General features: G+C 46.5%; 1 protein-coding gene across 9 annotated transcripts in view; it reads right to left on the bottom strand.

Moving 5' to 3' along the window:
* C7H10orf90 (chromosome 7 C10orf90 homolog) overlaps window positions 1-22,368 on the bottom strand; it is a 205,088-nt gene that overhangs the window by 55,634 nt on the left and 127,086 nt on the right. For all 9 annotated transcript variants that reach the window (XR_013449562.1, XM_078076973.1, XM_078076974.1 and 6 more), the window contains 2 exons: window positions 16,029-16,120; window positions 8,480-9,575 (listed from right to left, as the gene is read on the bottom strand). Coding sequence is in view for 8 of the 9 variants with exons in the window: in XM_078076973.1 (XP_077933099.1) it covers window positions 8,480-9,575; window positions 16,029-16,120 (1,188 nt within the window). In the remaining variant the exon portion in view is untranslated. The remainder of the gene's footprint in view (window positions 1-8,479; window positions 9,576-16,028; window positions 16,121-22,368) is intronic.

Raw genomic sequence — 22,368 nt, 5'->3', positions numbered from 1 at the left:
ATGTAATGTATGGGGATTAACATAACAATAAAAAATTAAAAAAAAATTTTTAAAACCAAGTGGGAATACTATAGTTTTCAATTCACTTTTTTACAACCTACCTCTGGACAGTGAATCTTACATGGCTCCCCACCTTTTCTTGGCCAGAGAGGTTTTAGATATGGCCACAGGGAGAGGTGGTTTGAGGAAAGACAAGGCAGCTGGCTTTTAAGTGACCCTGACATCAGCAAAGCTTTGTTGGGTCATCAAAATGGCCTGCCCTCCACCCAGTACACAGGTCCTGTGCAAGGGCTCTGTGCTCTGCCGTGGAGAGGTCAAAGCCAAGACTCAGACCTGGATCCTGACCTCAAGGGCCATGCAATCTAGAGGAGGAAAATGGTCCTCACAAATAGCAAATACATTATATTAATAGGCCATAAAAGTCCTGGGAGTTGAGTACTTGAGAGATGTGGCTGGACCACGCGCTGAGGCTCGTCTCAGTCTGGTGAGCAATGAGAAGAGCTGAGCAGGCTGGTCCACAATCACCACGGACTGTAAGGAGGTTTGGGCATAGTGTGGACCAACTGTTCTCAACCACGGGGGATTTTGACATGCCCCCAACCAAGCAATGTCTGGAGATGTTGGTTTGGTCACAACTGGGAGGGAGGGCTATTGGCACCAAGTGGGCGGAGGCCAGGGGTGCTGCTAAATGCCCTACAGTGTACAGACGGACCCCGCAACAGAGCATGATCTGGCCCCAAATGTCTAGCTGCTGAGACCTAAAGGAGGAGGACATGAAGGGTGGGGTCACCAGGAAAGCCACAGCCAAGGTCAAGGTGAGAAGCAGGAACAATGGACACTCACCAACAATCACAGAGATGCCAGCTCAAACCATAAGGCTGGATTTTTCATCTTGGAATTTGCAAAACTTAGTAGATTGGTACCTAATCTTGGCCAAGCACATACAGAAAGGGCCTTCGCAACCCTGAGAAAAGAAGCTTCCACCTAGGCTTCTCCTGGAGTTGAACTTGGCACCATGCCCCAAGAACCCTAAAAAGGTTGATACTCTCTGACCTAGACATGCCAGTTAAAGGATTTTTTCCAAAAGGAAAAATCTAGCAAAGCCTTACACACCAAGTGTCCGCATTAATATTATTCCAAAAAGTGAAAAATGAGTAACAACTTTAAGGGCCAAGAATGAAGAAATAGTTAAATAAACTATGATGGGTCCAGAAAACACACCATTTCAGTCAATAAAATGATCTTTGTAAAGTACTGTTAATATCAGGAAATATTTATGACATAGTGCTAAGTAGCAGAGACCTGAGGGAAATCACATACGTAGCAGGATCTCGACTATTTATTTATTTTTAAAGATTTTTTTTATTCATTTGAGATAGAGAGAGAGAGAGAGCATGAGCAGGGGGAGAGGAAGAGGCAGAGGGAGAAGCAGGCTCCCCACTGAGCCAGGAGCCCGCATGACCTGAGCTGAAGGCAGACGCTTAACCATCTGAGCCACCCAGGCGCCCCAGGATCTCGACTATTTAAAAGAAAAAGCATATATGCATAAAAAACAATGGAACAAATTCACCAAAGTATCAACAATGATTATTAAGCCTTTTATTCTGCATTTTATTATTCTCAGTTTCCTATAATGTATTAGTTTTACAGTCAGGAAAATAAATCTATCTTGGCATAGAAGTTCATGAAAGCAATAAAGGCCTGGGTGGGGGTAGTGGGTGTGGATGCGGAGGACAGGGGACAGCTGTGGGAGACTGTGGGCTTTGCCAGTGACTGAATAGGGCAGCAAGGGACAGGGAAGGAGTTCAAAGAGGACCCAGACTTCTGAGCCTGGGGTCCAGGAGGTGAGATGGTCGTTACCAAGAACAGGAGCAAATGAATCTGAGTGTAAAGGTGACAACGGTGGCCTGGGATGTGCCATCAGAAGGCCTGGGGAACACGGCCAGATGGGTGAGCATGAAGCCTGCCCCTCCCCCCGACAACTAGCAGTTGCTTGGGGCAAACCTGTTTACCTGTTGTACCTGTTTACCTGGAACCTGGAGGTAAACAATGTTCCCACCTCATGGCCTTTGAGGGAGCAGTAAAGGGATGAAAGCCCTACTGTACGTGGCACAGCTGAGACGACGCTAAGACCCCAGTACGGAAAAGCTGCGGTAGTCTGAGCACTACCGCTGAGCGGAAATCCTTCTGCTCCTGCCAGACCTCAGACATTTGCTTCCCGACCCTTTGCAGTCCCTGTCCCTCTCTTTCCCTGGGCGTCCTCAAACTCTTCTGCAGCATAAAACTCCAACTCTAGGAAGAAGCCCCCAACCACACCTGTAGCCTAGAACATTCTCCCGAGCTCTAGATTCACGGGCCCAATCTCCAGCTTGCCGACTGCGCTGGAAGGTCCCGCTGACACTTCAAACATATCCCGACCTAGTGGTACTCGGGATCTTCTCAGCTCCTCCTCACGTCCTCCCCATCTGGATAAAAACCTTCTCTCCTGTTATCCAAAATACACAAACAACTCTTAAAACTTGACAAGAAGAAAACAAACAACGCCATTAAAAATGGGCCAACACCTTAAGACACACCCCACCAAAGAACATACAGAGCTGGCAAATAAGCATCCGGAAGAATGTTCCATGTCCTATGTCATCAGGGAATTGCAAATTAAAACAACTACACACCCATTAGAATGGCCCAAATCCAGAAGGCTGACCACACCAAATGCTAGTGAGCCGCGGAACAATAGAAGCTCTCCTTCGTTGCTGGTGGGAAAGCAAAATGGTACAGCCACTCTGGAAGACAGTCTGGCAGTTTCTCACAAAACTAAACATACTCTGGGAAAGCTTTCTGTAAAAGTAAACAAACAAACCAACAAAAACTAAACGTACTCTGACCACGTGATCTAGCAATCCCACTCCTTGGTATTTCCCCAAAGGAGCTGAAAACTTACGTCCCCACAAAAACCTGTGCACAGATGTTTATAGCCGCTTTGTTCATAATTGCCAAAACTTAGAAGCAACTGAGATGTCCTTCAGTAGGTGAGCAGAGGAAACCATGATCCGTCCAGACTAAAAACAGAGTATTATTCAGTGCTAAAAACAAATGAGCTATCAAGTCGTGAAAAGACATAGAGGAATCTTAAATGCATATTGCTAAGTGGAAAGAGCCAATCTGAAAAGACCACATACTGTATGATTCCAACTACAGGACATCTCAGAAATGGCAAAACTATGGAGACAGTAAAATGATCAGTGGTTGACAGGGGTTAGTGGGAGGGAGAGATGAATAGGCAGAGCACAGAGGATTTTTTGAGCAGTGAAACTATTCTGATACTAGAACGGTGGATACATGTCATTATACATTTGTTCCAACCCATAGAACGTACAGCACCAAGAGTGAACCCTAACGTAAACTACAGACTTCGTGTGATTATAACATATCAATGGAGGTTCACTGATTGCGACAAATGTACCACTCGGGGGGGATGTTGATAGTGGGGGAAGTTGTGCATGTGTGGGATGTGGGATATGTGGGAAATCTCTGCAACTTTCTCTCAGATTTGCTGTGAACCTAAAACTGCTTTAAGAAATAGTCTATACACAAAAACAACAGCGACTTCTCTAGATGCTTAAGTCAGAAATCTGGAGTCCACCTTGCCACCTGTTTGGCTCCCTCCTCCCAAGCTCACCGGTACCTGAGGCTTGGGAATTCCACTATCAGACTTCTCCTACCCCGCAGCCTCCAGTACGGCCCTCCGATACTCCACAGCAATGGCCTCACCTGCTTCTGTCTCTCACCCTCTGAGAAGCAAGACCATCTTCTTAAAGCATACATTACATCATAGTATCTCGTTACACTTGGGATAAAATTTTAAATCCTTATTCTGGTCTCTAAGCCCCTAACTGTGACCATGACTGTGGCCCGAGCTCACCTCTCCAGCCTCGTGGCACAACTTACTATGTGGCAGGTGCACTGACCTTCTCAGCCACTCCCAAGTGCCAAGACTCAAAGCTTTGGCACACAATGAATGGCCTCTCCACTTATGCTTCAAGAATCAATTTAAAAGCCTCGCCCTCAAAAAGTTCTTGCTAACCCCTGCCTGCACCACAAAGTGACTTCTCCCTCTGCCCACTCCTACTTTCTTTCCCCCTTCCCATCCATGGATGCCAAGACCACTCTCTAATAAATGCCCGTTAACCTCCCCCTCAGAGTTGGGTTTCCAGAGAATCCAACATGCATGATTGGCAAACAGGGTAAAGTTTGTTTTGGAGGACGAATGATTCAGAGTCAGCAAATTTCAGCCAGGAGGCCAAATCGGTCCACTGCCTGTTTTTGTAAATAAAGTTTTATTAGAACATGTCCGCACTCATTTATTTGTGCATTGTCTGTGGCTGCTTGAGTTGAGCAGTTGCTATGGAAACCATCTGGCCCTTTACCCAAAAAACCGTATAGACCCCAGTTTTAGATCATTAAAGAAAAATCAAATTTGTAAAATAAGGGCTCCTCAAATGTCTTCTGGCTCCTCTAGTAAGAAGTTCTCATGGGACCGAAGCAGAGCCTAATGCAGATTTCTCTGGGAGGCTTGACATGTATGCATATAGTCTGTCATTTTCCCTTGAGTGATGGAAGTACTTTCTTCATGACATAAACCTGCCTCACTAAACATGTATTAGATTATAGCATCAGAACTGGTAGACACAGTAGACACTTCATGATCCAGTAGGAATCCGGTCATTCCTCTCCAGTGAATCCTCTCCAGCCATCCACATCTTTGTTCACCAGTGATGCTAAGCTCCACTGGGGACTTCTCAGACCAAGGCCACCAGGAGCCTGAGCACGGGCTGTAGCATACTGAGACAGAGAGTCTACCACAGAACATCAATGCTTGGGGCAAATCAAAAAAGTGCATTCATAAGTCTCTTCTCCGAAAGCATCTAACAAACTTCCATGGATGTCTTCGGAACAGGGGAGAGCTTCAGATCTAGTCCACAGATGCAAAATGAAACTGACAGTAAGAAACGTATCAAAGTCAATACTGTTTTAGGCATGCAACACCCAGCAAAGAGAGAACTACTCAAATCAATATTGTATATCCCAAAGAACACCACAAAGAATGGGATTTCAGTCTGGGAACGATTTCTGAGCCAATAAATTCTAACTACCAAATGACGGACGTGGCATATTACATTTAATTAGAAATTAAATGTGTAACTCAGTCTCCTAATAGATTCTGGCCACCAGATACTAATATTACTCTGTATGTCCACGAGTGGTCTTCAAACATTCCCACTGTGGTGAGAGTGGAGACGGGGCCCACCACTGAGAGAGTCCCCACCAATCAAACCACTCTGCTTAGGGCCGTCACTGCGAGGGTACAGCTTCCGGCACTGAATGGACTCAGGCAAATCATTTCATCTTCAAGCCTCATTTGTCTTAGCTGCAAAATAGGGATAATGATACTGTCTTTACAGAACGGTTTGAAGGATTCCAAGTGATGGACACAACTGATGTCAGCCAGGGCCTGCCATCTAGGATCTGCGCGGTATATGCTGTGGTCACTGGAAGGATGAGCGCTGAAGACGCTGTGACCCTTCCTTAGAGCAGGGCAGGGAGCTGAGCAGTGCCCATTTGTGGGTGCTGGCAGGAGGCATACCAACCCATGGAGATACAAAGAATGGACATACGGGGACTGAGGAGAAGGGCAAAACAGAAAGCAATTCATCAGCCTCTAGAAAGAGAACAGGTCTGTGTGTGTCGGTTAGAATGCGATGCCCCGATAGACATGGCCTATCTATACTGCACCAAAAGTTTGCAAGTCTCCCATCTTCCCTAATCTTAGTAACCTTTCTGCGTGCCTGTCCTGGAGGCTCATTCTAGAACACAATGTATAGGACTTCCTGTCTGGTGACCTAACGACTAGAACTGAAACTGCCTTGCCTCTGTTTGTAGAATCTTCCAGACTGCACCTCCCTTGTGGCTGAATGTCAGCAAGGTGGCTAGAGAGGATGCTGCTCACGCAGGATCTGGGGATCCTTCAGATAAAAAGGATCAGATTCAGTAATGATGAAATAGGAAGACTGCTAATAGCATGTGTGACCACAGGAGGCTATCAAGAATGTCCCTGACGAGTTCCCAGTTCCAGAGAGGAAACACAAACAGCTCCTCAGAGTTTTTTAAATTTTTAATTTTTTTTGAAGATTTTATTTATTTATTTGACAGAGAGAGAGAGAGCACAAGCAGAGGGAGCAGCAGAGGGAGAGGGAGAAGCAGACTCCTCACCGAGCAGGAAGCCCAATGCGGGACTCAATCCCAGGACCCTGGGATCATGACCTGAGCCGAAGGCAGACGCTTAACCTACTGAGCCACCCTCAGAGCACTGTGTAGGTTAGCCCAGGACAGACTGTGGTAGTTAGAGCCCATGAGTCGTGCTTATAAATCTCAGGCAAGAATTCAGTAGTGTGGACAAGAAGGGCTTTCTTGTCACCTGGGAAGAAATACATCCCATTGCAAATGAGTTTCTGAGTGAGAAAGTATGAAAGTCCGGGGAGGGCTGTGTGAGTGAGTGTGTCTACGCACACATCTGAGGCCTGTGCCCAAAATGGTGAGTTCAAGTTTCTGTGGTTTTTGAGCTGGATGACTGAGGGACCCAGAGTCACATGGACACTCTCCCTCACACAGATTCACCTCAGGCAAATAGAACAGAGATTTTTTTTCAAGCTAGAGGGGACTTTCAAGAATACCAAATGCACCTCTTCTCTAGCCACCTAGATGAGGAAACAGGCTCCAAGAAGTAGGGTGGCTTGTCCACCTTCACTGCACAAGAAAATAATAGATCGGCAACTCTCAAAAAGGTGAGCTGGCCTCTGTGAATATCTTTCCTCAAATGGTAGAATGAGGCCACATGATTCACAGCCACTCAAATCCTCCACATGGAATCCTTTGGATCTGGAGTTATTCTGAGGGAAGTCGGCCCATGGGAAGTAGAATTAATTCAATACTCTTTGCCTAAGAACATCAGTTACCCGAGTAGTCATTCCACAAAGTCAAAGTCAAATATCTTCTCTGCACCAAAGGCAAAATAAGTTAGGGTGGGGTGGGGGATTTTCTCTGCTCATGTTCCTCTCCTCTGAAATCAATCTTTGGGACCTGGCTCTCGTGATTTTTAAAGATCCTTTGGTGGAAGTGCCACAAACCCAAATGATTATTTCACACCATGCGACACAACATAAAGACAAGGATGGGCTTTGGAGGGGGTGGCAGACATACAACAACGTAGGTTGTATGTTTCTGGAATCTTCATTGACAAGGAAGAGGAAGTGGTTGACTTGAGCAACTTCTTAAAAATACTAAATTGAGGTCCATCTTTGCAACACTGATAAGGGCTTATTTCTTCCTTTTTGCAATAAGTCTTGTAAGACTCAGAGGCATTTTGATGGTCTAATCAACCTGAAAGCCATGTCAAATTGCCTTAAAAATCTCTGCGCATTCAGTATATACATACTTGTTAAAATTAATTACATCATTTACAATTTCTACACACATTATAGCTTAAAATGTTTTACAGTTATTTTTATTAATTAATAAAGCCTTAATGGACAAAAATTACACTATAAAATTATTGTATGTATGCTACATTTCCAATTTTACTGCTATTATCTTTAAATATTTCCCCCAAATGGAAAGTCACTAATTTATAAATCAGAGTCTCTCCTAGAAAGTAAAACTGAAAATCGGAAGCTTATACGAGAAATCTGGTGTCAGGCTAAAGCCTGTTTTCCTCTTTCTGATCTCCTAAGAAAGGTAAAGTGTGCCCAGGGCTGCTGACATCCGGGAACTGTGGCAATGGCAGAAATAGCAAATTCTAGCCAAGTTGCCCCAGAAAACTGCTGCTTTTGCAGTTTGGAGAGTCCCCAATTTGCATCTTTTTGAAAATGTCCCATAATTACTAATTCCCCCCCCCCACACACACACACATACACTCCATTACAGACGATTATTTCTAAGAGCAATCCATAAATACAAACTGCTGGATTGAAAAGGAAAGAAGAGCAGGACTGTGGACCCTTCCAGATACCCAGATGTTCAGACCAGAGATACAAAACCTCTGGGCGTGGACAGCACTTTTTCCTCTTCTCCCTGCTTTGGAGCGATATGGGCCTAAAATAACTTCATCTGCAGGCTATAGTTTCCTGCTCATGACGTTACAGGGTCTGGAGCTATTGTTGGAAACAAAACTTTGAGGGAAGGTCCCTGAGAATCAGATAACAGTCTCTGTGAAAATCTAAGGCAGACATCAACTCTGAGCTACCAACTGCCAACTCAGAGCAGAGCAGATAAAGCGATGCTTCTGAGAACCACTTCTTGAAATAAGGGAAGTCATGTAGAAGAAACTCACTACCCACCTTGGCAGGGGACTTGCACAGATTACCTGAGGGGTGGGGATCTGTACTTGGGGGCCCCACCTCCCGAGGATGAGAGTGTCACTCACCTGCTGTGTAACTCCAGCCAGGAATGTGGATGGACAGGTGGCTGCCACCACCCCCGGTGTGCCGAGTGGTATAGTCCTCTCTCCCTTTTCTCACTGTGACCTGGTGAACTCCCACACCCGAGAATGCTTGCTTTTCCAACAGACGCGAGCCCCTCCAAGGACAGGTGCGGGGCCCCAGATGCACCTGCTCCAAGGACGGGTTTTCCTTCGAGAAGCTTCCTTGCAAACCCGGGTTCCAGCGGGGGCCTAGGAGGTTCTGGTTTCCCTCCGTGAGCTCCCGCTTCAAGGCACCGCGCATTGGCCCTCCGTTAGCTGTGCCGTCTACTCCATCTGGTGTCAATCCGTGTGAACTGCAGTTTAGGTTGAGCGACAGGACCGACCTGTGCATTTTAGGGCCAGCAAGCGGAGGCTGCTCAATGGGGACGGAGAGGGACCGGTCTAGATAGTAAATGGAATTGGGGCAGTGCTGAGACACCCTGACATGGACGCAGGAGCTGAACACCAGCGGCCCCTTTCCCGACCGCGCGGCGCCCGGAGGAAAACTGTTCTCTCGGTCGTCCACATCCGTGATCCAGTACTCGTGAGCCTCGCACAGCCGGGGGTCCATCTCCGGCACCTTCAGCCTCATCACAGAGCAGTTTCTGGAGCACTCCGCGCAGGTGAACGGTCCCTGGTGCCCACGGGGCTCCGCAGCCCCAGCCGGAGCAGAGGCGTCCCTGAGCAGAGCGCGCTGGGCCCGGCACTCGGTGTACCGCGGGCCCCCCACGGCCTCCCACGCCAGGGTGCCGGCTGCGGGGCCCACGCGCCTGGCCGTGATGGTGATGGACGCAAAGCCCCTTTGGGGGCCGCTGCACGGGTTCTCCTCATAGGGTGGCAGCTCCGTGTCAGGTCCTGGCTCCTGGGCCGCCGGCGTCTGAATGCCCAGCCTGCCAGGAAGGAGGGCGAACGCCCGGCTGATGGAGACTCCGCTGCGGTTCACCCGCGACGGCCTGGCCGGAGGCGCGGCGGCCGGGTTTGCCTTTGATTTACTCTCATCCATCAGCTGTGAAATGACGAGGGATGAAATCATTTTTGTGCTGTGCGATGCCAGAGTCTCCTGCAAATGGGAAAAAGATGACAATTATTCAAACAGCCTATTGTAACGCAGGCGATCAACTCCCTTTCAAGGGCCAAGAGGACATCCCAGAACCCTGTTCTGATGCTCAGTATTCTAGTTAAAACGAACCCTTGCCTGCAACAGCACGGGACCCAAAATAATCCGGTAACCACTCAACTCCCACCAGGAGTGGAGCCTTCACGAGGAGCCTGGAGGTTTAATTGGTGCTTCGCAAGGAAGCAGCAATTCTCACGCTGTAAGGGGCCTGAGAATCACCTGGAATGTTGACAACTGCAGGTTCCCCAGGCTCCAGAGTTTCAGATTCTGTAGGCCTGTGGGTGGGGCCCCGGCATCTACATTTTAACCAACATCCCGGTGATTCCGATGTAGGTGATCCAGGGAACACACTCTGAAAAGCTCGAACAACTGTTGGTCTTTTGTGTTTGAGAAGAGACAATTGTTCTCTTTTCCTTAGATGTGATAAGAAAGCACAAAATTTTCTTTTCTTCAGAGCAGGATTAACACTCATTTATGCTACTAACGTAATGCTTTCCTCCACCTGGACTTTTGACAGGAGGGCTGGCCCATGGGATCTTAATACCCAAGGCTCATGGCATTCTGTTAGCCACGGGAAGGTGGTCAGCTTCTCAGTTTTTCCTTTTTTTTTCCTGTTTTTCATCACAATCCCTATAATCTGACACATGGTTAGATTTTAAAGATACATGGGAAGTTGCAAATTCAAAAGATAACCAGAGACAGGTAAAGAAGATGCAGAGTTGTCTTAAACTTCACTTCATCTTTAAAAAAATCTAAATATCACTGGCTACCTTTTCCCAGATGGCTAGCGAGCTCCAGGCTCTGCTTGAAACCTCTTTCAAGGTGGGGTCTTCTCTTCAGCACGTCTCATAACACATAACAACCTGGGAGCTTGTAGAAGCCTCAGCCCCGAACAACGGCATCAGAATCCCTGGGGGTGGGGCCAGGCAGCCTCGTTTTTCGTTTCCAATGTGATTCCAGCAGGCAGGTGATGTTGAGAAGCACCACCTGATGCTTCTGAGGCACCTTGCTCTTTCTACGCATCACTCTCCATGGCTGGGGTTTACATACAAGAACAGTGAGATGGGCCTAGCACCTACCCCAGGCAGTTTGACTTGGTACATAGTCCCTCCCTAGTTAAATTTAGTTCTGATAAAATTGTGCCCATGCATCCTACCAGGTGCATAATCATACTTGGTAGGAACTCCTTTGGCACGGGTCTCTGAAAGAAAAAGCAAATATTCATCTTGGAAAGTGTGCTGTGTTGGTCTTATTTTATACTTTATAGCAATGTTTCCCAAAGTTTGGGCCAGTGACCACTTGCATAAAAAACACCTGGTATGGGGAGGGTTAAAAATGCCAATTTCTGGACGCTTCCCTCCCCTCTCTAGACCTAAGGTGAATCAGGAGCTCTGGGGATAAGGCCAAGCAGCTGTGTTTTTAACCAGCTGCCAGGTGATTTTCTGCACAGATACGGAAGAAGGAATGCCAGGCCAGGATCAGACCGCCTGTGATCCCTCCCGAGCACACGCTGGAGGGATGCCCTGGGGCTACACTGGGGGTTGTGGGTACCAATGTAGGAGGTCCTAGAGGCTCAGAAGGATGGGATACAGAATCACCCACCATCTCATTACCTTGGGCCTGGCAGGTGTAACTGACTTTGTGTCCATCAAATGCAAATGGATGAAGGAAGAGCAACAATGAATGAAATGAATTTGAACTCAATTCTGAAGCTGGGAAATCACCTAGTATGTCAGGGTGACACTGTTCCTGAGGGGAGAGATGCTGATAGAAGCCCAGTCCCAAAGAAAAGTCTCTTTGCCTTCTCTACCTTACCAGGAAGTTTTGGAGATCAGAAACAATGGAGGACGTGAAAATACCTCTCAAAATATGAACATGATATGTCACTGCAGGGTATGACTTTTTCTGTGATTTAGCAGAAATTGGAGGATGTCTGATGGACACAAACCTCTGGATGAGTGAAGGAGTATTTATAATGAACACATTTGGGTTAATTTGAATTACACAAATGGAAATAACCTATTACATACCCAATACGTTGAAATTTTGTTGATGTGAATGTAGAATGAACGAAACCTTTCTAGATGAAAGTTCTGTCATCCTAACATAGAGTCATGATCAACCCATTTATTCATGAACTCATCAGACAGATCTATTGAGCTCCTACTACAGGAAACTGAGGGAACTTCTTGGCCCCATGGAGTTAACAAAGGGGAGAGAACACCAAGCATGTAATCAAATTATCAGGACTGGGATTATTGGTTAAATTTTACTGTGGTTTCTTCTGGGGTATTTACACTCAGCTTTGACAAAAGCCCCAACCAACAGACTGAGAGAAATTGAAAAGGAAACACTGTACTCTTTGCTCATCAAAACACTAATCCCACTCTTGTATGGGAAGTTCTATTTATCAGATCTTATTTTCTCATTAAGATCCATTAAATCATTAAAGATAAAGTCCAACCTCTTAAAACTCTGGGCTTCCACAACAAAACACTACAGTCTGGGTGGCTTAAAAACAGAAATCTTATTTTGTTACATTCTTCACATTTTCTTTCTTCAGTGTGTGACTGTGTCCTAACATCCTCCTCTTGTAAGGGCATTGGTCATATCGATAAGGCCCACCCTAATGACCTCATTTAACCTAAATTACCTCTTTAAAGATTCTGTCTCCAAACACAGTCACACTCTGAGGTACTAGGAATTAGGACTTCCACACATTCAATTGGAGTGGTGTAGACGGTCCATGACAGACTACAATATAGCACTTTGTGTCCAGCTCTTCTTCCCGGGCTGGGAAGCCAAGAAAGAGATGAGACAGAGGAGCTATTTGATGTTCCTAACTTGGCCCACTAATTTTAAAACAGGGCAACTTTTTTAAAAAAGTGATCACATCTTTCACATCAAATATCTTTCTCAATGAAGCTATTTCAAGCTGCCCCTCCATCTGTTCTTTATATTGGGTTAACTGAACATGGCTTTGGAAAAAAAAAGGGGGGGCTATCTTTTATCTAAAAGATTAACTGATGGAAGATTTGATTTGAAAAGAAAATAATCTTGCATTTAATGTAGAACATTCAAGGTCAGAGGAAGGTCAAACGAATAGTGGGATTTCGTGTCTTGCTTTGGCAATAAATCACCCATTTCCTGACCATCCTCATACAACACTCACCTGTGTAAATTTTTTTTCTCATAAATGCTGCTTTGAGATATTGATTTAAATGTTTCAAACATGATTGTGTGGGGCTGATAACTGCTTTCCTAGTTTTATGCATTTTATTGACTGTTTTTAACTTTATGTTTATGCCTTAAGGCATATTACTATAAAGGCACCATTTCATAAATTAAAGGAAGAAAGAGACAAGCGGCGGATGGTCAGAGAAATCAGATCGTGAGCCATTGGGATGAGAATGCTTCCATTTCTGTAGCAATTTATTTCTCCAAAGGATAAGCATCTAATCCAACCTGTGGCTTTGAAATCTATATTTTTCTCCACTTGACAATTCTTCCCTTTTCCACGGTCGCTCTGCAGCCTACAACTATGTTTGCCAGATGGATTCCTTGGCCCCATGTCTGCACAGATACTCCCTATAGTCCCCTCCACGCTAGCTGCAAGCATGCTACTCCTTTTTAGTCCACCCAGCATCATCACCACTAAGCAATCTGTCAACCTTGTGGCATTTCATCATGCATGCAAGAGTATTTTTGAATGTATGAGTTCACTCTGGTATGTAGTGCTAGGGGAAGACCGTTTTGAGACAAATGGAAGAACTGGAGGTTTTCTCCATCTCCGTCCTGAAACTTTTTGTCTTTTTCCATGCACTTACAAGAAACCAAAGGACTTGGTACAGTGTAATGTATAACAGTGAAAAGCTGGAAAGAATCCAAATGTATTTTAAAAGGGGATCGGGTAAGTAAATCACGGCAGGCACAACTGCATCGTATTCTGTAGAAATTAAAAATAAAGATTACAAAGAATTTAAATGCCATGGGAAATTGCTTGTGATGGAATGTTATGTAATAAAAGAGAGCTATAAAAGTTGATATACATTATAGTTTTATGTAAAAAAATTGCATGGGAAAAAAGGGAATGAAATATATATAAATATTTTCTTCCTTATATATTTCTATATTTTCCTAAGTGTCTACATGGAGCTGCCATTACTTTTGTTATCAGGAAAATTTAAACATTGTTTTTTCAAAGACAAAAACTCTGTTCCATATTTCATTCCTTTTAAATAATCACTTGGTTGTAGAAGTGTCTGCATATCATTTCTACAGCTTCAACGAATTTTGAAAGGAAAAGTGATCAATCTTCCACCGGCTCCAGAGGAGAGGCGGAGATTTATGGCAGTTACAAAGGAAGGGCATCCGTTCGGAGTGTTTCATCATCTTACAGCATCCTTATAACAAACACACAGGGACAAGCTTTAAAAGCTCAAAGTTAGGAGGGAAATTTGAAAGTCACACTACTGATACGATCAAAGTAGATAGTTCAGATCATTCCAAAGCAGATGTTTAGAAGGTGTGATTTCTGGGAGTTCAGTCACAGAAAATGTGTGTGTGTGTGTGTGTGTGTGTGTGTGTGTGTGTTCTGGAGACCCAGCCGCATGGCCCCAAAAATCTATATCACTAATAACCAAACTGATTAATTTTTTTTTAAAGATTTTGTTTATTTATTTGACAGAGAGAGACACAGGGAGAGAGGGAACACAAGCAGGGGGAGTGGGAGAGGGAGAAGCAGGCTTCCCGCGGAGCGAGGGAGCCCGATGTGGGGCTCGATCCCAGGACGCTGGGATCATGACCTGAGCTGAAGGCAGACGTTTAACGACTGAGCCACCCAGGCGCCCTCAAACTGATTAATTTTAACATCAACAGGAAAATGCTGGAATTTGCCAGCTCAGTGTGAAAAACAGGTGGGAAAGATCTTCAGCTGCTATCTTTCTTAAAAAGAGCAGCAATCGGAACACCTGGGTGGCTCAGTCGTTAAGCATCTGCCTTCAGGTGGGATCATGATCCCGGGGTCCTGGGATGGAGCCCCGCATCGGGCTCCCTGCTCAGCAGGGAGTCTGCTTCTCCCTTTCCCTGTGCTCGCTCTCTCATGCTCTCTCTCGCTCAAATAAATAAATAAAATCTTTAAAAAAAAAAGAGTAGCAATCAACTTCATCATTATCCTACCCTTCTTAACTGGGTACGTCCTCCCAAGGGTGATTCTCAAGGATCCACTGTTCCTCCTGCTCATTTCCTTCCCTTCAACCTGAGATTCCTTCTCCTGCTCCCCAGAAACAGATGAGTCACAGCCGGGCATCTTTATATCTTCAGAGAGTGAGCTTGGTGCTTCCACATAGAAAGGGCTTGACGCAAGTATTTTAAGTATTGATGACTAGATCTCACACCCAGATTAGCATCCTTTCTCCATCGTGTGGGAGTTCAGGCCTGGGGTCTCTGAGCTTCATTAAATGCAAAGCTAAATCAAAGGATAATACCTAAGACAACCATTTGGGGGGGGATTTTTTTTTTTACAGATACCCTTGCCACTTTAATCTGTCATGAGACATCGACTCTTCTAATGCCACAATCTCTCAGAATTACAAAAGGTGGTGGCAGATCATCCATTTGTGAAAGACGACAGAGGTCTTATAAACTAACACCCTGGATGATTCTTTCAGGCAGGGAAGTCCACATTTTAAGATCTGTTAACTGGGCCTTCCTCTATGCCAGCCCTTTAGAGCAAGATAAGAACAGAAGCTCTGAGCCCAACAGCTTATGAGCTGGGAGGTTCAGGGCAAGTCAACTACCGGAGCTACTGGAGCTTTACTTTTCTCACCTGCAAAATGGGTATAATAATAATACCTCCCTCCCAGGATCGTGGGAAAGATGCAATGAGTCAGTCAATTAGCCAGAACCTGGTGTGTGATACACTGGCAATATTAACCACCCTGTACAGAGTGCTTTGTTCTCTGGGATCAGAAACATTTCATTTTATAAATACGACCTCTAATTTTCTCCCTATTTCAGACAACTGACGCTTTTTGCAGATACAACGATGTATACCAGCTTGTTAAATTTCCAATTATCTCTTCTCCACCTTCGAAATGCTGCATGGCATCATTCTGTCTCTCTCCGGCAGATTAATTTTGGTTTAAAATTGAGACTCAATCACCGTACTCTCCTATGATACTGCAAATTTACAAACTGTTGGTGAAGATTATAATTAAATATACAGTGCATACTTTAATGTAACAAGTCTTAGTCATCGATGGTTAGATTTTCTGCTGCCTTAATTCAGTTTTGACGAAACAAAATAAAATGCAAACACATCATAAGTAGGCCAATGATCATATTTTATAGTTGGCTGTATTTTGCTGACTACTCGAGAAGTTAGAAACATGTTACCTCGGTGAAGTCAGATTTCTTCTCTGTAACATCAGACTGAAGATTTTTAAAGGCAATTTGATCGTTTGTACTGTACTGGTTGTCCCGTAATCCTAGGCAAAAGGAGATAATATTGCTACTTTTTAGTATATGAAAGGATAAGATGGAATCTATAACTCTACCAAAAAGTTCCACGTCACCTAGTCAGGTATTGTACCAGCCAACGGTGAATCTGGTATATTCTGATCCATGATAAAACCTTGTACATTTCCCTCATTCATTCCATCCCCTGATTTAGGCTCCCTGATTTTATTATTCTTTAGTTTACAATTAGGCTGCAAGATTCCTTCTTTCACGCAGTTGCTTATGTTCCTAGATTCAGTAATAGTTGAACAAGTTTGGACTGCTCACATTCTGCCTCATCCCGGGTTTACACCCAGCAGGAGAGAAAATCACATCTAAGAGGTTCCCAACACCACTAGAATTAAGAAAGCCTGAAACATAAGACCAACTTCCATCCAATCTCTTAACACAACAGTACTTAAAGGAGCCATGAGTAGCCCAGACACGGATAATGAAGCTGCTTTGGAATAGCTGGGGATAATTTTGTGATAATACTGCAGGGATAAGTGAGACACTGTGGACAGCCCTCCACAGAGACACCTACCACCCTGATGGCCCAGGATATCATCAGATCCAAGGGCACACAGCAGGCGGCCAAGAATTTTGAACCTGGATTCCTGTTGCGGCCCCACCACCCATGAGTTTCGTAAGGATGGATAATGTGGAATTTCCTGATCCACCAAACCTACCCTGCACTCCTCATGGAGCCCTGGATAGAATCCACAACTCAGCAGCACTATAATCCGCCTGGGCACCTGTTGCTAATGCGGGAATGTCTACAAACACAGGAAGATGGAGTAAAGAGGAGAGTTTGTGTGGCCCAGTCTCTGGAGCCCTGGTAACAATGCTGCCTTCCAAATGCAGATATTTTGGGGAAAGTGACCTTTCCAGAGCCTACAAGGAATGGTTCCCCAACAGCTGGTGCTGGTGATGAGAAAAAGGAGATTTAAGAAGCACCTCCCTAAGTTAGAGTCCTGTCTTCATCAACTCATGAGAAGCAGTCATTAAAAATTTACATATAATTCAAATAACTCAATTTAAAGCATTTTAAAATAATTCAAAGCATTTTATGGAGCAAATGATACGCTATAGTATTTTTATGTTTGGCAGGTTTGCAAAGGGGTCAGGACATGGCTTGCAGGAATTTCAAGGGCCCCTACTGACCCACCCGAAACCTGCTCATGTTTCACCTCGTCCTTAGGTGACGACAGGGCCCCCCTCAGCCCCACCCCATACATGTGGTTGTGCCTCCATCTCTGCCCATTATTGAGTGACAGAGATAGTCATCCCAGATGATGTGCACAGATTACTTTCCATGAAGCGCAAATATAAGACCTGAAAGATCTCATGGATTTCTGCACAGAGTCGATACGTCATGATGAGCTGACAATAAAGCTGATGAAGATGGAGATCCCTGGCTCCAGTCAAGCAGCATCATGTCAAGGACTCTGAAGTCAGCACCGGCTTGGGGGCCTCCCGGTCCAGCCCCGCCCAGCCCCAAATTCAGATGCAGTAGATGAGTTATTCATCTTCTCAGAGTTTCTTCTGAGTTTTAAAATGAATTTTAAAATGAATTTCTAAAATGCAGAGAAGAACACCTCCTGCCCAGCCTTGTCATGGAGGCACTGAGGCTCGTGTGTGTAAAGTAGGTGGCCGCGGGGTGGGACCTGGGGTTAATGCCGGATAAACCACACTGCTTATGACTGTTCATGAGCGTCACCAAAGCAGCACCACCTCCCACCCCAGGCCCAGATGGTCACTAGCGTCAGACCGCACTCAGTCCCAGAGTCTCTAGCTACATGTGTGACTTTGGGCAAGTCACTCAGCATCCCTTGGCTCCTTGCTGTGAAGTGGGGGTGACAAGGGAGCCAACTTTATAGAGGGACTGGGTAAGTTCAACGGACCTAACTAACTAGCCCTCAGCACGATGCGCACAATGCCCAGAACACGATGACATGGGATCAACATCAGCTCCGGGGAAGTGGCCTCACCCCCGTGGGGAGGAGGGACAGCACCGGGGCCAGACAAGCAGGGGCTGTGCATTAGTGGCCTGTGGCTGTTACATCAGTGGCCACCAACTTTGAGGCTCCAACAACACAGATGTGATACCTTACAGCTCTGGACATCAGATGTCCAGTGCACGTCTCACAGGGCTCCAGTCAAGGTCTCAGCTGGCTGCACTCTTCAGGAGGCTCTAGGGAGGGTCTGTCTCCTTGCCTTTTCCAGCTTCAAGAAGCAGCCGGCTTTCCTTGGCTCCTGGCCCCACGTCACTCAAACTCTGCCTCCACCATCTCTTCTCCTTCTCTCTCTCTGACCCTCCCACTTTCCTCCTACCAGGACCCTTGTCATTAGATCAGGTCCACAGATCATCCAGGAGAGCTGTCCCATCTCAACGTTCTTCAATCTGCAAAGTCCCTTTTGCCATGAAAGGTTAAGATGTCCACCGATTCTAGGGACATGGACATACTTGCGGGCACCACTGTTATGCCCATCACAGACTAGTTGGGGAGACTGAGGTAGCTGCATTGGATGAAATGTAGGGCCTTTAAAACAACAACTATAAAGTCTATGTAGCAAACAAGGGTAAGCACTTACAACGTGCTGTTTATTGAAAGGAAGGAAACAAAAATTTATGAGCCACATAATGGGAACATTAAAAGAAAATTTTCAATATGTGTGAGAATTCCCAGAACCAGGAACTTAGAGCCATGAACCTAGTTTTGAGTGAAAATGAGGTAGGACTAAAGCCACACAGGAGGATGCCTGACATAATGACCTCAAAGGACATGAGGAGGTGAGTTACTGGAGTGGTTAAAAGCGTAGAATCTGGGAAAGAAAGACCCTGATTCAAATCCGTCTCTGCCACTAACCACTTGGCCAATTTAAGTAATTTGGGGTGAGTTACTTAAATTGTCAGGGTTTTATTTTCCCATGTGTCAGAGGAAGCAAGACCCATCTCCTAGGGTGGTGATAAGAAATAATGAGACGATGAACAGCAAGGCCTGAGAGAGTGCCCAGCATGTGGTAACAACACAACCCTCCGCCCCCGCCAGTGCCCTCCCACCTGACCACATAACTGTCACCACCAGTAAGGCTCCCACCATTGGGTGACCTGCACTGGCATCTCTGAGGAAGGCAAAGCAGGGGCGACACTTGGGGCAGGTTAGCATGAACAAGAGTAAAAGTTTTGGCTTTTCCAGTAGTGGGGATCCATCAGTTTCACGGGAAAAGGGTTCATGTCTCCAATACAGAAAATGCATTAACCAGAATGGATTGCACCTGGCCTTGGTCCTGCTCCCGGTGTAAGGACAGGAGGGGTCCAGACCGGTCTGTTCCTTCTCTCCACAGTGGGAGCTGGTCTGGCCCTGACCTCTCCCAGTGAAGTCCACTCTACATCAAGAAATTGTCCTGGTTAAAAGGAAACTGGCAGAGGGTGGGCAGGCCCTGAGCCCCTGCAGCACATACACCAGGTAGTTGTATGTCATCACAGAAATCCAGCAGCCCGGGGCCAAATTCTAGTTGTGTCGCTTTGTAGAGTTCACATAACCTCATTGATTCTGGTTTCCCCTCTACGAAATTAGAACCTGGAGCTGTCTCAGTTCATGCCCTGCCGTGGCGGGCTGGCCTATTCCCCAGCTGTTGGGAGGATAGCTGTCAGTGACTCACAGCTTCACTCTTCTCTGAGAACCATCCTCTGGGGAGGCTATGCCTTTCTCTATGTTGGCCCACAGCCCGGGGTCGGGGGGTGGGCAAGAAGTGGGTACAAAAGCCAGGAAGCTCTGTTATTTATGCTCCAAGTGTAACCCAAGCGCCAGAGTGTACCTGAGACCCCATCAGGGCTCCTTAACTCTCTCACAATCCTTTCCTGGACAGCACCCTCTCCCACATGCCCCCCAATCCCTGCCTCAGGTTCTGCTTCTTGGAAACCCAATGGGGTCCTACTTCACAGTGTTGTTTAAGAGTGAGGGCTTTCAAAGTGAGGCTCCTAGACCACCAGCCTCTTCATCATGGGTAAGCTTGTTAGAAATGCACCTTCTTGGGTCCCACCCGCTGACCTGCAGATCTACTGAATAGAAACTCAGGTGGGGCTCTGCCATCAAAGTTTTAGCAAGCCCCACAGAACATGTGATGCAGCTCAGGTCCAAGAACACTGCTGGTCGTAGGCCAACAAGCTCTTCTTCCACAAATGATGACTTTGAGGCCGCAGGAGGAAACCACATGCTTTTGATGCAAAAACACCCCATGGCTTTTAGAAAACTGTATCTAGAGGATCTAAGTGGACTTTTAATCAATGGCTTCACTTAAAATGAAGCCATCAAGAATGTCAGCATGTTGACTTTTATTTTGAAATGAATTTAAACATCAGCCTAATTAGCCAAAAATTCATTGCTGGTTTATGGCTCAGTTGTGTTTGGTGCCCAGTGCTCTGGTCCTGTGGCCCCAGGGAGTGTGTCAGCACACGGGCATGTCTGGAGAGGTTTTCTCTGCTGAGATGGTTGGAAGGATTGCACGTGCTTCTGTCTCCATCAGCCTGAAACACTCATCCAAAGCCACCCAGCCCCAACTCTGAGCCCCTTCCCAGAGGCCACAAGCATCATGTCACTCATGAGGCCTTGAGCCAGATAATCCTGGAATCCAGATTTCCTCTCTGGAGGAAGATGTGCTTTAGCCATGGAATCCAGAGCAAGAACTGATGTAGCACCCAGGGTGTTGGGGGCCCAGGAGAGCAGCTCTCCCACCCATGGCTCAGCGAGCCACAGAGAGAGCACTGCACACCTAGGGACCCCAGCAGGGTTTGGGAGGGGGACACTTGAAATGGACCCATAGGAGGGGTGAATTTAGACAAATGTGCAAGTGGGGTGGAGAGAAGGTGACAGAGTCCGAGTCAAGGCAAACGAGAAAAGCGGGAATGGCTAAAGGTATAAGAGCAGGAAAATGCAGCATATTTGGAGAATGGCCAGTGGCACACTGGGTGAAGCCCAGGGCAGGAGCGAGGAATCCCGACAGTTCCCACACAGCACCCAACACAGCTTGAGTCGTCGCTGCAGAAACAGCACACGAGCACCATCGCGCATTGCCCAGCGAATCACTCCACCAACTGCACCTGGGGAGCGCCCAGCCTTCAGTTAGCTTATGAGCACCCTGTCTGTCTTCCTATCATGCACGTCAGGGACAGAGAAGGCATATCCAGGTGCCCACTTCTGGGACTGTAAATGCCCTTCCTCATTTTCAGTCTTACAGGAGCCACGGATTGCTCGGAGCCTTCACCATGCTTTAACAATACCTTCTGAAAATATTTCTAAATAGATGTTTCTCAGAATCACTGTCAAACTTAAATGGAACTTGTCACTTCTGTGGGATCTGACACTGTTAGCTACCCAGTGTCTCTGGAGGATCTCTCCATCTTTGACTTCTGGGACAACGGGTCTTCTGTCTTCCTCCCTCCTGGCTGCTGTGTCTTGCTTTCCTTTGCAGGTTCTCTCCTTGACCCCCCTGTTCTCCCTCTGGGCTCTCGTGCCAGACCTCAGACACATCGTGGCCTTTGCTTGCTTCATAAACCAACGCCAAGGAAGGACCCAGATCTCATCCGTGAGCATCAGCTAGAACCAGGCTCAAGCTTGGCTAGTTTGAAAGGGAACCAGCCGACTCGCCGCAGGTCGCTGCCACCACCGGCCTCCTCTGCCTCTCCTCCCCCTGCCAACCCTGCATCCATTATCTTGGTGAGCGGCCCCCATCCTCCTATGCCCCACAATAGAAATCGAGGTGTCCCCTTCCACGCCCCTCCTTTCTCTCACTTCCAGTGTCCAGCGGAAAGCCAATGCCTGTTTTCTCTTACGAAATAGGCTCTGCTCCATCCCATCTGTTTAATCTCCCCTGTACTGCCCGGTTTCAGCAGGGTCATGGTCAAGTTGGTGACCCCACCAGCCTCGTCTCTTGTCTGGTTCCCCTCAATCCCCTTGACATCACCAGTTTGTGACCTTGTGGCTCCTTTGAACAATCTAATGAAAGGATGCCCCCCTTGCCCTCCCCACCCTGGCCCCTGAACAGGGCCTGGGAAACATACACATAGAAACCTGAGCTCGTGTGCATGGGATCCTGGGGCTCCAGGAGACCAGGCTCAAAATCCTTAAAACAAGCCTGCAGCTACTTCCCAGCTGTGGCGGCTTCCATGTCTCTTTGTTCTCAGGTGCCACCTTTCCGGTTTTCCCGCCTAGCTCACTTCTCACCCTCGGATACA

Source organism: Halichoerus grypus, chromosome 7 (assembly GCF_964656455.1).
Source record: "Halichoerus grypus chromosome 7, mHalGry1.hap1.1, whole genome shotgun sequence".
NCBI classification, from domain to species: domain Eukaryota; kingdom Metazoa; phylum Chordata; class Mammalia; order Carnivora; family Phocidae; genus Halichoerus; species Halichoerus grypus.
This window is presented reverse-complemented; position numbering and strand designations above follow the sequence as displayed.